Source organism: Sorex araneus, chromosome 1, assembly GCF_027595985.1.
Source record: "Sorex araneus isolate mSorAra2 chromosome 1, mSorAra2.pri, whole genome shotgun sequence".
Classification (NCBI taxonomy): domain Eukaryota; kingdom Metazoa; phylum Chordata; class Mammalia; order Eulipotyphla; family Soricidae; genus Sorex; species Sorex araneus.
Window position 1 is genome coordinate 71,890,665 of NC_073302.1, and position 17,799 is coordinate 71,908,463.

The 17,799-nt window shown below is 48.9% G+C and overlaps 1 protein-coding gene across 5 annotated transcripts in view; it reads right to left on the reverse strand.

The window, feature by feature from the left end:
- The window catches only part of KANK1 (KN motif and ankyrin repeat domains 1), a 229,613-nt gene that overhangs the window by 25,565 nt on the left and 186,249 nt on the right, over positions 1–17,799 (reverse strand). For 3 of the 5 annotated variants that reach the window (XM_055118415.1, XM_055118412.1, XM_055118410.1), the window contains one exon: positions 4,658–7,324. In XM_055118415.1, the coding sequence (XP_054974390.1) occupies positions 4,658–7,324 (2,667 nt within the window). Of the gene's footprint in view, positions 1–4,657; positions 7,325–9,141; positions 9,295–17,799 lie in introns of those variants that run through there. The other 2 variants (XM_055118421.1, XM_055118423.1) reach the window with 2 other exon arrangements.

Here is a 17,799-nt window from a genome sequence, read left to right on the forward strand (position 1 = left end):
GCTCTTGCCACTGTCAACAAAATTGCTTTTACAATTGTGGGAATGACTCAAGTTCATAAACTTTTAAACAAACCCAAGATAACCAACAGTACAAATATGGAAATTGAATTAAAAAGCAGTTCTTTTAGCAGGGAAGATGAGTTTTCTGTAAAACCCACGTGACAGGCAGTTGAATTCTACTGTTACAGTTTTGTTAACAGTTCAGAGACTGTTATACATCTTAAGAGTATTTTTAACTGAAGGTTACTTGGCTAAAATTTCTTTTGCTCTTTCTTCTCTCCAATAAAGAAAAAAAAAAAACCAAACAAATAAACAAAAAAGCCCCCAAACTCCAAAAGAGCATACTTCTTAAGTCAAAATAACTCAACTGATCTATAGGAAAAATATACACTTTTCCCCCAAGCTCTGTGATAACCTAAATGTAGTTGTTCTCACCATTTTTATTTCATGAAAAATAATTATATGTATGAAAAATTGCATGTAAGTGAAAAATACTTTATAGAACACTTCATGGGTCACCCCCTGATTCCAGCTGCATCAAATTATGCCTTTTAAATCATTAAAAAAAATACTTGCAATGTTTTAAATGAAAAGTACACAGGATGTGCAGGAACCAAATTTTGTTTAAAAACAAGCGTGTCTCTAAAATTTAGATCCCCACACACATCCATCCTCCCCCACTCGCCCCTAGGCTACTTCCTGAGAGCCTGTGGGAACAGGTGGGAGGGCTTCATGATTTTATTCTGTTCTGGACTGTTCATTTGTTATGAGCAAATATTCCATTGTGATGATTTTAAGAGGCCAGTTTCAGGCATGTGATATTTCTTAAAAAAAAAAAAAAAAGAAAAGAGAACAACACTCTTTTGCATTGTAAAAAATGATACCCATCAAGGGGCCGGAGCAATAGCACAGTGGGTAGGGCATTTGCCTTGCACACAGCCGACCCGGGTTTGATTCCCAGCATCCCATATGGTGCCCTGAGCACCGCCGGGAGTGATTACTGAGTGCAGAGCCAGGAGTAACCCCTGTGCATTGCCGGTGTGACCCAAAAAAAAGCAGAAAAAAAAAGATACCTATCAAATCTTAAATTCTAGAACAACTAAAGGGAATTCTACAAATTAGGTATTAATAGAGTCAACTCAATTTAAATTTTTAAAAGTTTTTAGCCTTGATACAGATTTTGAGTGACTGAAAACTTGACTCTAACTTTGTTTTCTCTTTTAAGTCTCGTGATTTAAAAAATCTTGAGTAATTATTGACTGGAGAGGCATGATAATGTGGGGAGGGGAGAAGCAATACTCTGCTTGAATAATGAAAAGAAAAATTTAAGATTACAAGCACAGAATGTTTATATAATTTCTGTTTGGCAACTTGCCAATCTACAATCTACATTTCCATATCTGGAGGTGTTGAGAACAGTTATAGCAACGATAGCCAGTGTTTATTGAGCGCCTGTACTCTGCAGACCACTTCCAATGTTAAATTCTTATCGAGTCACTAGATCTTTATTTCAGTCTTGTGAAGGAACAAAGAAAAATTGTCCTAGTGGCAGAGAGAGAATTCAAACCCAGAATGTTTGGCTTCAGAGTCTAAATCAACTGTCTTGTTTTGTTTGCATAGGTTCACATAAACAATAATATATTTATATACTTTTGGAGGGGGAAAAGTCAAGCCCAAATTCCTCACTGCTTTATTTGGAGAGAAAAGTTGGAAATGAATGCCCTTCTATATTCTAGTATGCCTTTTGCCATGGAAACATATTCTAGACTGTGTGACCAATGTGTGATATTGTGTGGTGTATACAGCAACCCATCCATAGGGCATTTCGACAGACGAGCCTTCCTCACGGCTCTACGTGTTGAGAATCTCTGCTTTACTACACCAAGCTGCTTTAATTTTGAGCCCATGTTAAGAAACATCAGGAAACAAAAATGTACTGCCCCAGATGGCATTTCTTACGAAATCCCTTAGTTAGAATTTTAAAGCAAAGTGTTTAAAATATAAACGCAATGTGAATTATAGAAATATACAGAAGGTTTTGTGGATGCTCTGCAGGGCTGGCATGATGGACCACGTAAATGCAATTGAAAGTATTTAAATGTTTGCTCACAAACGTTGTAGCTCTTACGCATTTTAGGTGATGCATTAGGTGTCCGTTTGTGGGGTCAGATTTAAACAGCAATGTGTGGAATGTCAGCGTGCCTGGAAATGGACCAAAAAACACTCCCAAACAGCCAGACAAGACTTTCTCCCCGTCTCCGTGCTTCGGGGGTTGGGCTGACTACTCCGGTATTACAGTGGAATATTTCTGGCAAGCATGTGAAATAGAAACCCCAGGCTGGGGGTGGGAGGCGGAGGAAGGACAGCAGGAAAAGGCTTTTCTGGTGGCTGATCCATTGTGCCATCTGTGTCTGTAAGTCTTTGACTTCACCATCTGACATCATGATTTTAAAACAGAAGTGGAAACAGACATATTATTAGTTCCTTAAGACATTGCTTTGGTCCACAAGTCATTTTAATCCTGTTTACCTAAAATGACTCCCCTGTCTCTTCATTAGACTTCTAAAGGCAAAACCCCACACATCAGCTGCCACTGTCTGGACCCTTTATTCTTGCCTCACAGACTACGTGTCTCCCAGCACAGACCCCGGGAAGGAACGCTAATTCAGCGCTGAAGATAGGAAAACCATCTATTTCAGGGTATCTCCAGCACCACCTTGTTAGGCTGTAAAAGGCCACAGTCTTTCAAAGATGTCATCGTATGTACTTTTTCTCCTAAAATTCCATTCACGCTGCACCACACCAATCTCGGGCAGCACTGTATTCATTTCACACGTAGCAGCTGATCAGCGTTCGTTTTTCATAGCTCCCTAAACCTCACACTGTCGTGTGGTATGTTGACATCAGAAACCACACTTGAAATGCTGCTGGCACCACCACCACCAAGGCCACCAAGGACAAGAGGGCCACGCGCTGCTGGCTGCATGCCTGGGCTGAACACCCATGCGGCCGGGGAGGGGGACCCCTCTGATCCCATCTGGCCAATGAGGTGCTGAGAAAGGGGGCTCCCTGCCCTTCTCCCCGAGTCACACTGGTTCAGAGCAGGAGAGTCACGTACAGGGCCAGCTCTGGGGTGAAAGTACGAGACACCGAGGCCACACCCAGCAGTGCCCAGGGCTTACTCCTGGCTCTGTGCTCAGGGATCACTCCTAGTGGGGTTCTGGGGACCTCAGGATCTCAGGATCGAACCTGGGTTGGCTATGTGCAAGGCAAGTGCCCTACCCACTGTACTATCCCTTCGGCAGTGGGTAAGCAGTGGATATAGGCAGTGGATAGCAGGGAAAATGGCTTTCAATTAGTATGACAAGGAAAGAGTCACCTGTCACAAAATCTCCCAGAGTGATTTCTCAATTCTTTGCTTCCATTTATTCATTTCTGAATTTAAAACATTTAACTTTGCTTTGGGACCACACCTGGCAGTGCTCCGCGCTTACTCTTGATTCTGTGCTCAGGGATCACTCTGGAGGTGCTCGAGAACTGTATGTGGTACTGAGGACAGAACCTGGGTTGCCTGCATGCGAAGCAAGCGCCCTGCCCGTTGTGGCCCCCGTCTTGGCTCCCATTTAAAGAGAAGCAGGGCTGAGCAGGAAACTCAATGAGCAAGGGACAGAATGCGAAGGGGAAAAGTCAGTACCAAGTAAAAGGAACAGTGAGGAAGGATTCTCTTCTTTCAGAATTCTCACATCAGGGCCCTTAAGAGAACCTTCCGGAACCTTCTTGTCTCAAAGGCACCCACTCACAATGGCCACCACTTGCTGTCTTAAACAGGAGCCTTTTCTTTTTTTCTTTCTTTCTTTTTTGGGGGGGGGTCACACCTGGCGATGCACAGGGGTTACTCCTGGTTCTGAACTCAGGAATTACGCCTGGTGGTGCTCGGGAAATCATATGGGATGCTGGGAATCGAACCTGGGTCGGTCGCATGCAAGGTGCAAGGCAAACATCCTACCTGCTATCATTCCAGTCCCAAGAGCCTTTTCTTGATAACACATATCCCCACCTGTCACCATCTAAGAGGACTGCTTTCTTCCTGTACCCACCTGGAATGTAAGCACCAAGAGAGGCCAGGGGCTCTGCCTGGCTTTTGGGTCACTCTCTCTGAAACCTCTGCTGGCAACAGAGCAGTGATTCAGCCCCCTTGGCCGAACTGCTTCATCAGTGGAGTGACTCTCCTCTCATGAGTTTCGATAAAACGCTTTTATAAGCCAGCTTGTTCAATGTCTAAAGTACTGGTAATTGTGGGTACAAGCAATATGGGACTTTATTTTGTGGTGATGCCACACTGTATCAATTGAGAACATAAATAATAAAGAAGCAATCAAGTGGGCAGATATGCAGTCGGCTTACACTGCTTTGCTGTTTCTCCTAGCTCTAGTACTCAGCCAGAGGCCAAGGAGGCTACCCCAGGAATATGCACAGCTGCTTCCAGACTGCATTCTTGCTCTGCACACGACCGTCACCGCGCTGGAGCTTTCTCCACAGTCTCAAAGACAAAGTCTCAGCAGCTGCGCAAAGCCCACCCTCCTGTAAATGCCTTGTCCCCATCTATCCCCGCCCTCAGGTCCCTGAGAACGCCCATGTCCTCTCCCAGTGACCTTACCTAGGCTGGTTCTGGTGAAGTCAGCGTTCCTCAGCTCCTCGGTACTTGCCGATTTCATGACGGAGTTGATGGACGAGAGGGTGCTGATGAGCTGTGAGTTGAGGGAACCAATCTGGGAATGAGGTTCCCCAAAGGCTTCTGCCAGTTCACTATAGTTCTCGGCCAGCAACGTCTGCTGTTCTGCCAGAAGCTTCTGGACACGCTCGATGTAGTGATCCAAACCTGTCACCATTCCCGGCGGGGCTGGGGGCGGAGGGTCTCCGAGCCACTCTCCGATAGGCTGGTCCCCCACGCCCACGCTCCTCCTGCTGGCGGGGGCCCCCATGGGCAGCGGGGGCGGCCCACAGGCGATGGTCCTCATCTTGAGCCCCACCAGATAGTTGTCACTGATGCTTATCTGCCCCACACCTGCCTCTTTGGTCTTGGCGGCCGATGGCCTGTCGAAGCCAGCCTGGCCCGAGAGCACGGTTCCCACTCCCACGGAGCGTGTCTTCACGGCCGGGCTGACATCCCTCACACGGCCTTCTCCCACGGCCACCGTCCGCAGCTCCACGGCCTGGGTGCTGGTCTGCTTGTCCAGCGTGCTCAGGGTGGTGCTGGTGCAGGACTCTCTCAGCGTGGCCGTCTCGGTGTTGGTGGCGCGGTCTGCCTGGACCGCGGCCGTGCTGGTGTGCTGGCTAGCGGTGCGGGGCACGGCCATGACGGCCGCCTCCACCTGGCCCACGGCCTCCGTGCTCACCGCCCGGGACGTGCATGCCTGCAGAGGCCGGACGGTCACCTGCACGGAGCAGTCCCCGCAGCCCACCGAGCGCACGTCCCTGAGCTCCGGGTGGCTCTGAGGCTGCGTCAGGCTGCCGACAGGCTCGTCTGTGTTGCTGCCTGTCTCGCAGCGGCCGACTTCCACGCCCACGCTCTTCTCGCAGGTCTCCAGGGCCCTCCCGGTCCCTCGATCGTGTGTTTCCACCCTTTCCTTCACAATCCACGAGTCCATGGGCAGCGCAGGCCCCACGGCTTTGTGCTCATAGTCGGGCTGGCAGGAGACGCCCACGCTGCGGGGCTGCACGGAGGCACCCACACACGCGTCTGCCATGGCCACGTGCTCCCCGCACATCTGGTCTCTGGTCGGCACCACCGCCTCCACCATCTTGCTGCAGACGAGAGGCTGGGCCAGGACGGCTCTGTCCACCTTTGTCCTGGACCCGGCGGCCTGCAGCTCGTGCTTGAGTTTCGTCATCTCCCTGTCGTGTGTGGTCTCTTTAAGCTGCACCTCCAGGCGGTAGATCTTCTCCTTCAGGGCTTCGATGGTTTGCTGCTGCAGTTCGATCTCCTTGTCCGCTTCGGTCGTCACCCCCAGCATGGCTTCGGTCACACCGACCCCCAGATCCCTCGAGTCTATGGCTGTCCCTACAGCAGCATCCTTTCGGCCCTTGGAGACCCTGTGGTACACGACCACGTCGTCCATGACTTCGTCGGGGCCCACAGCCACAGACCGGCACTCGGGAGCCTGGTACTGCCCGTTCTCCCTGAGCTCCGGGGTGGCCTCGTAGCTGCTATCCTGGATCTTCTGCTCCAGGGCCTGCATGTCTGCAGTGAGCTGCCGGAACTCCTTGATCCTCTGCGTGCTCTGCTCCACGCTTTCAATCTCTTCCTCCTCATAGTCAATGTACAATTCCCCGCCACGCCTGCGGACCCTGGACAGCTGGTCCAGCTGGGAGGCGTTCCCGGCGCTGTAGGAGCGTTTCCGCACACCAGATGCGTCGTTCTGAGATGCGGCTCTTTGGCTTTTCAGCTGGGAGGCCAGCTGCCTCTTCTCCTCTTGTAAGACGGAGATCTTGACCTGGAGCACGGGGATGGTTCGCACTTGCTCCTCCAGCTCCTTCAGGCGCTTCAAGGCCACGGCCATCTGCTCTCGGATGTGCTGCAGGTGCATGGGGCTCACGTTGGTCACTGGAGTGGAGATACCTGAGCTCAGGGGGCTGTGACGCACGGAGCTCCCCATGGAGGAAGTGGTAGCAGGGGCGGGGGCATAGCCACCGTAGTCCCCGTTGCCCTGATAGCCGTTCTGAAGCTGGTGCATGGCGGGTGCATTGTGGCTTGCAGAGCCCATATAGGAGGTGAGTGAGCTCGTGGAGCCCAGGCCCCCAAAACTAGCCAGCCTGGGCCTTCGGAACTCACCCTGGGCCACCTGCATGCTGACGCGCTCCTGTTCCAGTCTTCTCCGCGTCTCCATCAGCGTCTTGGTGACATGAAGGTTGTGCTTTGGGAGTTGGGGTGAGGGGGGTGGCAACTGCCGGCTTTCTGGGATGGTAAGAAAAGTGGGCGAGGTCTCTAGAGGGGCTGGGAGTCTGGGGACTGGAGTGGAAGTAACTTGGCTTCTGGCTGGCGGGAAGCTGGGGCACTGCTTGCTCTCATCGCTGTTGGAGGAGGAGAGGGACTCAGTGGACGCCCACAGCCCTGGCTGGCCAGCTGTGGCTCTTGTTTCCCGGCATGGCACAGACGGTTTCCGCCTCTTCTGGATGTTCAGTTTCTTGATGGTGTTTCCTTTCTGTATGTCATCCACGTATTTGAGGAAATCTAAGTCCAGCTGATACCCGTAGGGGGTCTCCACAAAATAAGGATCTTTCTGCTCCTTGTCATGGTCTCCATTCAGAACCTTATCCGCTTTACCTGGGGAGGGGACAGAAAGGGACAGTATTACAACGCCACATAGCACACAGAAAAGGCAAAACTAGGATCTGCGGCAAGTTGGTATGATTTAAGAGTTGGCAGACTATGTGCTAATCCTGGGTCTACAGTTTAACAGCTGGGTGAGTGAGTTTATAAACTCCTCAGAAATTCAGTGCCCTCCATTATCCCTGGAAGAATGAACACAGAAGCATTTGTCCTCTAAGTCTGTTAAAAGAATATAATGTAATGAGAGCTATTGTAAAGATCCAAGCACACGGCAAATCCTCAATAAATACTTCACCGTGTAAAGAGAATGCATTAAAGACTTGAAAGCACTCAAATAAATCATTTTCATCATCACCTATGAGGTCCTTCCGATAGACAACAGTCTTAGACGCCTGTGTTATGATGAAGTGTATACACTCAGGCACTACAAATGAATTGACGTAGACACAGCTCAGATCCAGAAAGTCTGGGGTGAGAGTTCCTACACCTGCTTTTTTCTATACACTGAGCCTCTCTTGGTGGTAGAAAAAGACAGCCCAAGGTCTGACCGCTTCCACCACATCCCAATTTGCCACGACACCTTCCTTGCTGAGAAGGCTGGGACACAGGGACATTAAATGATTAACTCAGCTGCGTGGGTGAAAGGACACGGTCAGAGGACAGACTGCGACTCTACCCTGTGTCTTTTTTACTTAAAGATCAAGTCAAACCCCGGTCTGATGGGAGGAAAAATTTTCTTCACTTTGACTTCTGGACACTCACTGACCCCAAGAATAGCTAGTGTGGGGTTTGTGATATATCCAAACAGATGCAAAGGAGAATGAAAATAAGGGTAAACCTATACTCCAAACAGGGGATCATGTGGCACTCGGTAAATGCTACTTCTGGCTAAACCAAACATTTAGAAAAGGAAACACAAGGGCCTTTCAAGGCAGACTAGCTGCTGACCTGAGCTATGTATATATTTCCAGTTGCGAAGCAAGGCTGCTTTTGTTTAAAGTTGTAGGACTAAGTAATGTGTTTTGCTTTTTTTCTTTCTTAAATTTTCTAGTTAGTTTTTGCACCACACCCGGCTGTGCTCAGGCCTTGTTCCTGACTCTCTCCACTCAGTGTCCACTCCTGGTGGGACTCAGGAGACCTCTCAGGAAGTGCCTAGATAGAACCTGGGTGAACAGCTAGCAAGGCAAGCGCCTTATTGGCTTGATTCCTTTTCTCTCTCCAGCGGCAGAAAAGTGTTTCCTAAACATCAGCCACGACAAACTCTACATTTTTGAGAGATGGAAAGGATCCACCAGCAATGAGGACATCAGCACCCCTGCCCCCATCCTGGACATGAACCCCCACCCCCAGACCTCCTAAATAGTATCAAGGTGCTGGTTCTTGCACATATTTGCCAGCCGGCCCTGCCCCATCCCCCCAGGCTGGTCACTCAAACTGTCGGCTGATCACCCATGCAGAAGGCATGAGCCCGCTTTCCTCTGAGATGATGGAAAGTAGTAAAAAAGACTGTCAAGCACAGGAATAATAATAACAACAATAATAAAATAATAATAGTTACAATAATTTTCAAAGGTGGTGCATGCTTGGAGCCCGATTTAAAATCCTTCCAGCTGTTACAGAGTCCCCGGGTTTCCATTCCACGCGCGTGGAGAGAATTCTCTTTGGAAGCGGGGCTGGGCACCCGGCTGCTTCTACACCGAGACAGGGCGAGCGTGCGAGGAGCCCGGGCGGCGCCGTGCGCCCGCGCTGGACCATCCCGCGTCCAGCCTTTCCTCGCGTCCTTCCGAACTCCACATGGACAACACACTCACTCCAGACACGCAGCCCGACCTGTCCGCTGGGCTGTCCGCGAGACTCCGGCCGGCTCGGGTGTCCCGCACACGCCGCGCCCTCCTCCGCGGGGTCCCCGCCGGCCGCGCGCCTCCTGCCCCCGCGCCGCCTGCGATCGCCGCGCGCCGGGCCCGGCCTCGCCCGCCCGCCCCGCTGGCCCCAGAAGACGGACGGCGCGACCTCCGCGGGGCACGCCTCCGGGCCTCGCGCAAACGCCATTGGCCGGCGCGCGCGCCAATGAGAGCGCCCAGCGCTCCGCCGGCCCCGCCCCGCCCCGCCCCGCCGGCCAACAGGAAACCCGGAGCTTTTGAAAACGGGGCGCGCCGCCGCGGGGCCCCTCGGCCTCAGCCGCACCGCGCACCTGGCTCCGGAACGACCCGCGGTGCTCGCGCGGACGCTGAACGGGCCCTGCCCGCCAGCGGAGGGAACCAGCCACACAATCGGCCGCACTGTTCTCGGCCCCGGCCCCGGAGAACCCGCAGGCACCGGCCTGGCACGGGGCGCCCAACGCGTCACGCGGGCCACGCCCTTCACGTGCATCTCCCCTGCGCCCGCGCCTCTGGGACACTGAGAACAGAACCACCCTTCTTTTTTTCCTCCTGGGCCAGGAATGTGGCTCAGGTGGTAGTGTACGGGCGGGCCCTGGGTTAGGCGCCCCCACGCACCCCTACTCACCGGGTGTGGCTCCCGCGGCCCCACTCCATCAGCCCTCCACCCCCACCCCCAACACACACGCACGCACAGGCACAGACACGGACGCAGTTTTCAGAAAAAGGTAGTTATATGCTTAATGTCCTGTGTAGACTAAAGAAATCTCACCATCTAGTGGCACAATTTTATTGTATCTTCTTTTATTTGGAGGCCACACCCAGCAGAGCTCAGAACTTACTCCTGGCTCTGTGCTCAAAATCCAGGAGGGGATCTGGAACTGTATAGGGTGCTGGGGATCAAACCTGGATCCGCCCACATCGCAGGCAAGCACCCAACGTGCTGTACTACCTCTCATTAAATAGTGGCACTATTTTAATTGAATCATTAGGCATTTCTGTGTAACGCCTAATAGGGGGTTTAGGGGTGACCCAGCGCAGTTTAGGGTCTACAGTTGGCAAGTGGCCGGTTTAGGGTAGGGGGACCTCTCCGGGCAGAGAGCTGGGACCATCTGGCTAGGGATCTAATAGAGCTCCTCACATACTCTGCATTTCTGAACATTTCGCCCCCCACTTTAGCATTTCAGCAGAAAAGATTGATTTTACTTTGTTTTATCTTAAAAGAATGTTTGAACGGTGGTGGGATTGGTGTTGAAACATGGGATGTAATCATGCACAACTTTATAAAAATTAATTTATGAAAGTTTGTTTTGATTCAAGGTAAGGATTCATCCAGCGTATGAAATAAATGAAAATTTCCAACAAATTCTAAAGGGCCCTTCAGTTATTTCTGGATGTCAAAAAAGGGTTGGGACTTACTGACTAATCCTCCTGTGAACTTTGAATTTTCTAAATCTGGGAGTCAGGAGATGTTAGAACTTGGCCATGTATGGCTTGGTTCTTTCCTAAGACTGCTTGAATCACACTTTCCTCAGGACCTGTCATCCCAACTTCATTCTCCAGCAGCTAAAATAGGCAGCTATATTCCCAACAAGTCACTTTTACTAACAACTGTTTACAACATCAGTTTTTCTAGAGTTGAGTTCAAGTGTCATTACTGCTCATCTCCTCCTGCTCAGGGCTCCAGCTATTTCCACAGACACACATACTATCTCTCTGCTTAGAATGCTTCTTGGGAGCAACAAAGTTAACTCTTAAGCTTCCCTCCACTGCTGTCACTGCCTGGCCACACACATCAGTTAGGATGCTGGGAAGAAAGATGACTAAACTGACTCTGTGGGAGAGCATAATGAACTTCAGAAAATATCTGAATCCTCTGTGGACAGAAGTTGCCTGTTCTGTTTCTGTTGCCTTCTGGTGCCACGCCTGTTGGCTGCCAGTGATATTTGGGTAACCAGGTGGCCAGGGCATTGGACCCCTGGGCTCCTGCATGTGAAGGAGGTGCTCCAGCCTTCTGACCTGCCTCCCAGGCTCTTTGTTCTACAGCCACTTGTGACATGATGCTGTTTTGGTGGGTTTTTGTTTGTATGTTTTTGTGATGCTGGAGATCTCTCTTGGGCGCTCCTGCATGCAAGGCAGAGACCACACAACTGAACTGCAGCCCAGGGCCTTAATGGTTGTCTTGAGATCACGGAGATATGGGCAATTCTATGTGGTTCTTTATGTTCTGTAACTTTTATAACTATGTTATAAAAATATAGCATCCTTAAAATATATATAAGCATAGATATTCATTAAAATACTATTATAAGAAGTCACTGGAAAACAAAAGGAATGTATTGAAATAAACACCGAGAAAGTTCTCTGGGTAGAGGAATGAACTGGGCAGTCATGGAATCCCTCGGACCATGTTACTCCTCTACTAGACCAACGGAACTCCCTCTCTTTAGGGCAAATACGAAGGCTGAGGAAACAAACTCTTCACTGTTCCTAACAGAAATGTAATGTAGCAAGTCCTGGGAGTCTCCTGTAGGAAAGGCAAAAAAAAAAAAAATCCACTCATCTCCTTTCTTCTCTGTTACTGCATTTATCTGCTGCCTGGAATGCAGATGTGATGGCTGGAACACTAACCACTATCCTGAACCATGAAGTCACACAAAACAATGAAGGAACAATGTGCTGGAAGGCACCAAGATCTCTGAGGTTTTGTGGATCAGAGCCGCTATAACTAATACTGGAAAACCTAGCACTGAACTTTTGTGGGGAAAAGGTCGTAAATTTTCCTTTTGTTTCCCTGTGGTTTATTTTGTGTCTCTGCTAGTCGGAATTAAACTGAATTCTAACACAGCAGTCTCTCTCAGGATATATGTATAAAAAATAGAAAAGTGAAACATTAAGGTACTTTATTATTAAGAGCTTGGTAAGTCCAAGAATAATTGAGAAAGTAGAAAAACAACAGCTAAAAAAACCTCTCAATGGGTTACAAGAATGTGATTAATAGCCTAAAATACCTTTCTAGCTAACAGGGCTATGCCTGCTTATACACAGCCAAAACCCAACTGGAATCCAGAAAGTAACAGCTTCCAACTAAATACCCTGGAATCAGAGGGCTGTCCTGGGTGTTTACAAGAATTTTCTGGATGTCTGGAAATCCAGGCGCTGACGGCTCCCGGCACCGCCTCTACCTTCATTATATAGAATTTATTGAAAGCTTAATTGGGTGCAGGAAATGGCCCTATTCAGTGGAAAGAGTAGGAGGGAGGATTTATAAGAAATAAAATGAGGCACAGTCTAGCTAGGATAGAAATTCCAAACACCCTAAATATAACAGTAATTGAGATCAGTTACAAAGGCGTATTATCAACAGCAATCCTATGGTAGCACGTGAGTAAGCGATCCAAACAATGGTGCCAACTAGGAGAGCTTTCGGGACAGGGAAGTGATGACAGAGCGAAGTGCGAAGAGAGGAAGGTGGAGGAGAAGAGCCAGGGCAGGGCCTGCTGGTGCAGCTGGAGGAAAGATGAGGGCAGGAGAGGAAGACGAACTAAAGCAGGGGCCAGGTCCCTAAGCAGGCTTACTGCACGCTGGCCGAACAAGGGCCTCACAGGTAGTAGCGAAGACTGTGGCAACTATGTGTGAATTAGCCTAGGCAGAGATTATTTCCACAAGATGAGTTAAATCATAGGGGTGAAGGCACTGGCCTTGCACACAGACAATCCTGGTTCTATAACTGGCACCTATAGGGCCACCTGAGCATCGAGGAATGATCCTGGAACACAAAGTCAGGAGTAAGCCCTATAAGAGTTCCTCTTTTTCCTTCTAAACTCCACATACAGTTTGTACATCGGTCAACATGTGTGCTAACAATGCCAAACAGATGGTGCCCGCCAAAGGTGCTATTTGGATACCAGTCCAGGCCAAATACCCCTGTGTTCAGAGAGAAACATAAGTTACAAGTTGATGATAACTCTACTTTTCATAGAGATATCTACGACTTAAAACAGTGCTCTGAGTAGGGGACAGGGTGGGGAGGCACCTGTGTATGGTCTCAAGAAGAATTTGAAGCTTCCTTGCAGCGTTTCTGCTTTAATACAGCAAAATGGAGACAGCTATTTCAAAACTCATCTTATTTAGATTCACAGAGTAGTATATGACTTTAATTTTTCAAGGAAACCAAATTTGATGTGAAAAAATAATATTTGTTTGGGAAGACAAAAAGAAATTCAATGGAGGTAGATTACATGGCAGGAAACTTGTCTGAAGGTTCAAAGCTGCTCGTTTTAGGTCTCGACTGGAAGTAATTTTGCACTGTTCTCCCAACTCCCCACGCTCCCCCCCCCCCCCCGACCTCTGGCAATATCTAGGGACATTTTGGCTCTCATAACTGGAAAGGATTGGGATGCTGCTAAACCTTCTCCCCCCCCCCCCCGACCTCTGGCAATATCTAGGGACATTTTGGCTCTCATAACTGGAAAGGATTGGGATGCTGCTAAACCTTCTACAGGGCAATAGGACAGTTCCACACTTCCCCCCAAAAGAAGCATCCGTCCTAAAGGTCAACAGTGCCCAGACTGGGAATATACACATGCTAAGGACAGTGAACAGAGAGAAAACCCGGCAGTTGAGCATCTGGCCATATAAGCTGAGATCTTCAAGCTTCTACTTTTTAATTTCATGGAACCATAAGGCCACACTTAAGTGACTGGGTAACCAACATGCCAGTTTTGAGTAAGAAAATTAAGGACGTACACTCTACCACAGTAAGTGATTAAAATCACTCACACAAAAAAAGCATAAAAGCAATAGAGGCTTTTAAAACTATATGTCCTGGTGGATTTAAGACGAATACACACAACCTTGATGAATTACTTTATTAATTAGGCAACAGTGAATTCTTTGTTCTGGTTACACTGCTACATCCTAGGTACAATTACTGACTAATGCGCCATGAAAATGGTTGCACCACGCACCGCGACTTCCACACACTCCGTGCTTTCCTTCACCAGATACAGTACCCGACTGTGAAGGCGGAAGGACTTGACTGATTCCCATGACCTCAGAGTACCCTCTCACACCAAGAACGAAATTTTGCTGAAAACGGTGACTCAGCCTTCAAGAGGCATTATTGTGGATCCCCATGTTTTAAAAGCAGGAGAGTATAAGCCCCTGCTGCTGGGAGCAGTGAAGACTCCCCGCCAGGAAGGCCGGCAGGCAGGAAAGAAAACCAGGAGGCGGGAGAAGTTCCCATGAAGTTAATTACTCTCTAAGTATGAAAGTAATTGAGTGAGCAGAACTTCGTTAAGCACGGAGCTGGGGCTAAAGAAGCGAGCGCAGCAGAACAGGCCCCCTGAACAGGTTTAACCGGAAGGCACTGCCTTGGCACTGAGCACGGAGACTCTGAGAGCCGGAGAGCTTTCCTGGATCAAATCTATGTGAGAGACAAAACGTTTGGAGCATGCATCCAAAGGACGATGAAGCAAGAGCTTCTCATTCAGCTTCAGCAGAATGTATAGCACGTGAAATTTTTATTTTAATGCCAGTTTCTTAAAAATTGTACCCTTTCCCCATCTAACAAATTCATCCCTCTAATCACTCAATGTATAATGAACACCTACAAGGACTCAAGACTTTTCCACAGGTTATGAAATCCTGTTCCATGGCATGGATCTAGGAGAAAACAGACACCACCTGCCTGATGTCTCCTGAACTTCCTTCCATGCTGCAGCTCTTTTTTATTTCTTTTTCTCTTTTTTTAAAAAAATTGTTTGAGGTTCAGTGATTTACAATATTATTAATGATGATTCCCCATGCACATAATCCCAACACCACACTCATCACCTCTTCCCCCAGGCCCCAATGACCCTTTCTTTCAACCTTCCACCCCTAAAAAACTCAGTTTTGTGGATTAATTCTCTTGTTGTGATGTCTTTGGCCCTTTGTTGCTACCCTGCCATATATCTGTGAGTCCCATGTATGAGTGAGATTATTCTGTATCTAACCCCCTCCTTTTGACCTGTAGCTATTTTAAACAGCTACCCAAATGCTTTGTACAAACAAAATCACAGCAATACAGAAAGAAAAAAAAGTGTGTTTTACAAGTTCATTGGCGACACCAGGTCAATTGACAAGACATGTGCAGTGTGACTGCAGCTGTGGAGGCCTCGTTTGTTTAGACGGTTAAGTTGTTTCTTACTACTGCACCTCTTCATAATTCCTTTTGCTTCTCTTGCTAAATCCTTAGGTTTTTTTTCCCTCTCAGACCATTTCACAGAGCTCAAATAAGTGTACCAAACTGCACTCCCATGAATAAATCAGTTGAGTCCATTATACCTCTCTTAACCCGGCCCCTCAGACAGGGGCAGAATGCTTCCACCTTCCATTGTCTTCCCTTGTCTCCCATCACTGTCCTTTCCTCACACTGGCTCCACATTCTCAGGACCCATTCCCACATGCCACACAGGTGATACTCACCTAGGGAAAAGATTAATAAATATTTATTACTTATGAAATATCTGCATGTATTCATAAACAAAGGTTAATAAGTATTAAGTACCTGTCATGTGCCAAACATTCCCAAGAGCTGAGCAAAATATAGTGCCTTCCTGGCCCAGGCTTGAGCAGTGCAGTGGAGACAGGTCAGTGGCTGTAGAAATCACTGTGACAATGGGAAACACAGGAGGTGCCAGGGCAGAGTAGGGCCTGACATAAGTTGAGACAGGGATGTTCTGTGCCAGGAAGCACTGAGCAGTGTACGTATGAGGGGGTAGAGGGGGCCAGGAAAACCTGCAGGCAGGGAGAAAAGCACCTGCAAGTACTGGAATTCTGGGGAACTGGGCCTTAAAGTGATGCAAAGAGGGTGTTAAACCCCAGCAAGGCAGGGCTCTGAGGCCAGGTCCCTAAGTGCCCTGGGCAGCATGTAGAGTTCTAAACAGTAAATGAACTAATCAGATTTGCATCTTAATGGGACTACTTTGGCAGGAGACTGTATTAAATTTGTATTTAAAAAAATTTTTTTTCTTCAGAGTATTCCTGTAGGTTTTTCACGGATTGTCCAAGTCCTTGTAAATTCTTCTCATAGTTTCACACATTCCTTTTCATTCCTTTTTACCTTGTGTGTTTATTTTTATTCTCTGGGGGTAGGAAGATGGACTTTGAGCCACACTCAGCTGTGCTCAGGGTTGACTCCTGGCTCTGCACTGAGGAGCACTCCTGGTGGGGTTCAGGGGACCATATTAAGATGCTGGGGACCAGACCTGGTATAGTTGTTTGCAAGGCCAATGCCCTACTTGCTGTAGTATCTCTTTGGCCCAGCATCTGTGAGTTGTATCTGTTGGACTGCAGCACTAACCTTAGTGATAACACCACCGGAATTTGCAAAATGCTGCACTGAGGAGAGCCTGTGATCTCTACCTTGTTCCAAAACAGTGAGAAAGAAACAGAAGCCCCAACAAACCTCTGGTACTCTGTTCTCAGTGCTGTGAATTTATTCTACTAAGATATATACATACATACATATATATATTTCCCTCCTTTAAACTGAGGGAAAACTCCACGCAGAGGAAAACGATGGGATTTGCTTTTCTCAAACTTGTTCAAGTAAAAGAAATCTGTCAGGAAAGACAGGACAGTGGGTAGGGGCACTTGCCGGACAAGCAGCCAACCTAGGTATGACCCCCCCATATCCCATATGATCCCTTGAAGCCCACCAGGAGTCATCCCTGAGCGCAGAGCCAGGAGTAAACCCTGAGCACTGCCAGCTGTGCAGCCCAGCCCCTAAGTAAAAGAAATCTAATCAGAGAGAGACAGGTGTGGCCAGGGTGCAGGCAGGAAGAGAGCTCTGAAGGGCGTTGGAGGATTCAGGCTCTGATTTAGCGCCTTAAGCCACAGAGAGCACGTTGCCTGGTATCTGAAACTTGGATGAGAACAGCTGGGACCGAGCGTGTCCATGAAGCAAAGCCCATGCTGGTCTGGCACCAGAAAGCTGCTCAGTGCAAAGAAGAAGACAGCTAGGTGGGGCTGCCTGCTGTGGCCAAGCTTAGTGCTCTCGGCCCGGCGCACACGTCTCCAGCATGACCAGGGCCGGCTCACTTGAGAAGGAAAGGCAAAGACAGAGGGGGGCTGGGCAGAGCAAGCCGAGTGAGCTGGGCGCTCAAACTTCTCTGCCCACTGGATGTTCCCTGACCAGCCGATCTTCCAGCTGGCTTTCTCTAAGGTGGCCTGTCTTCCCAGAAGCCTGTGGAGCCTCCTGAATGAGCTCTCGTGTTGCAGGGACCCGGTTCGAATCCAGCCCCTACGGCTAGTCACTATCTCTGTAGCTAAGCACATAGCACACGGGCTGTTACAAGACAGTCTCCAGGGTCTATTTGGCTCAGAAACTTCTTTGGGGTTGGGGTGGAGGGTGTCAAGCCCTCACTGCCTGGAGCAATCCTGCTGAGCATCACACAGAGAGCTGGGAGTAGCCCTAAGCACCACGGGGTGTGCCCCCCCCCAACCCAAACCAATATTCTTTTTCGTTTTTTTTTTTTTTTGACACCCATTTTCTCAAACTGGGATAATCTGAGCATGAAACTAATTGGCTTAGTCATAGTGCAA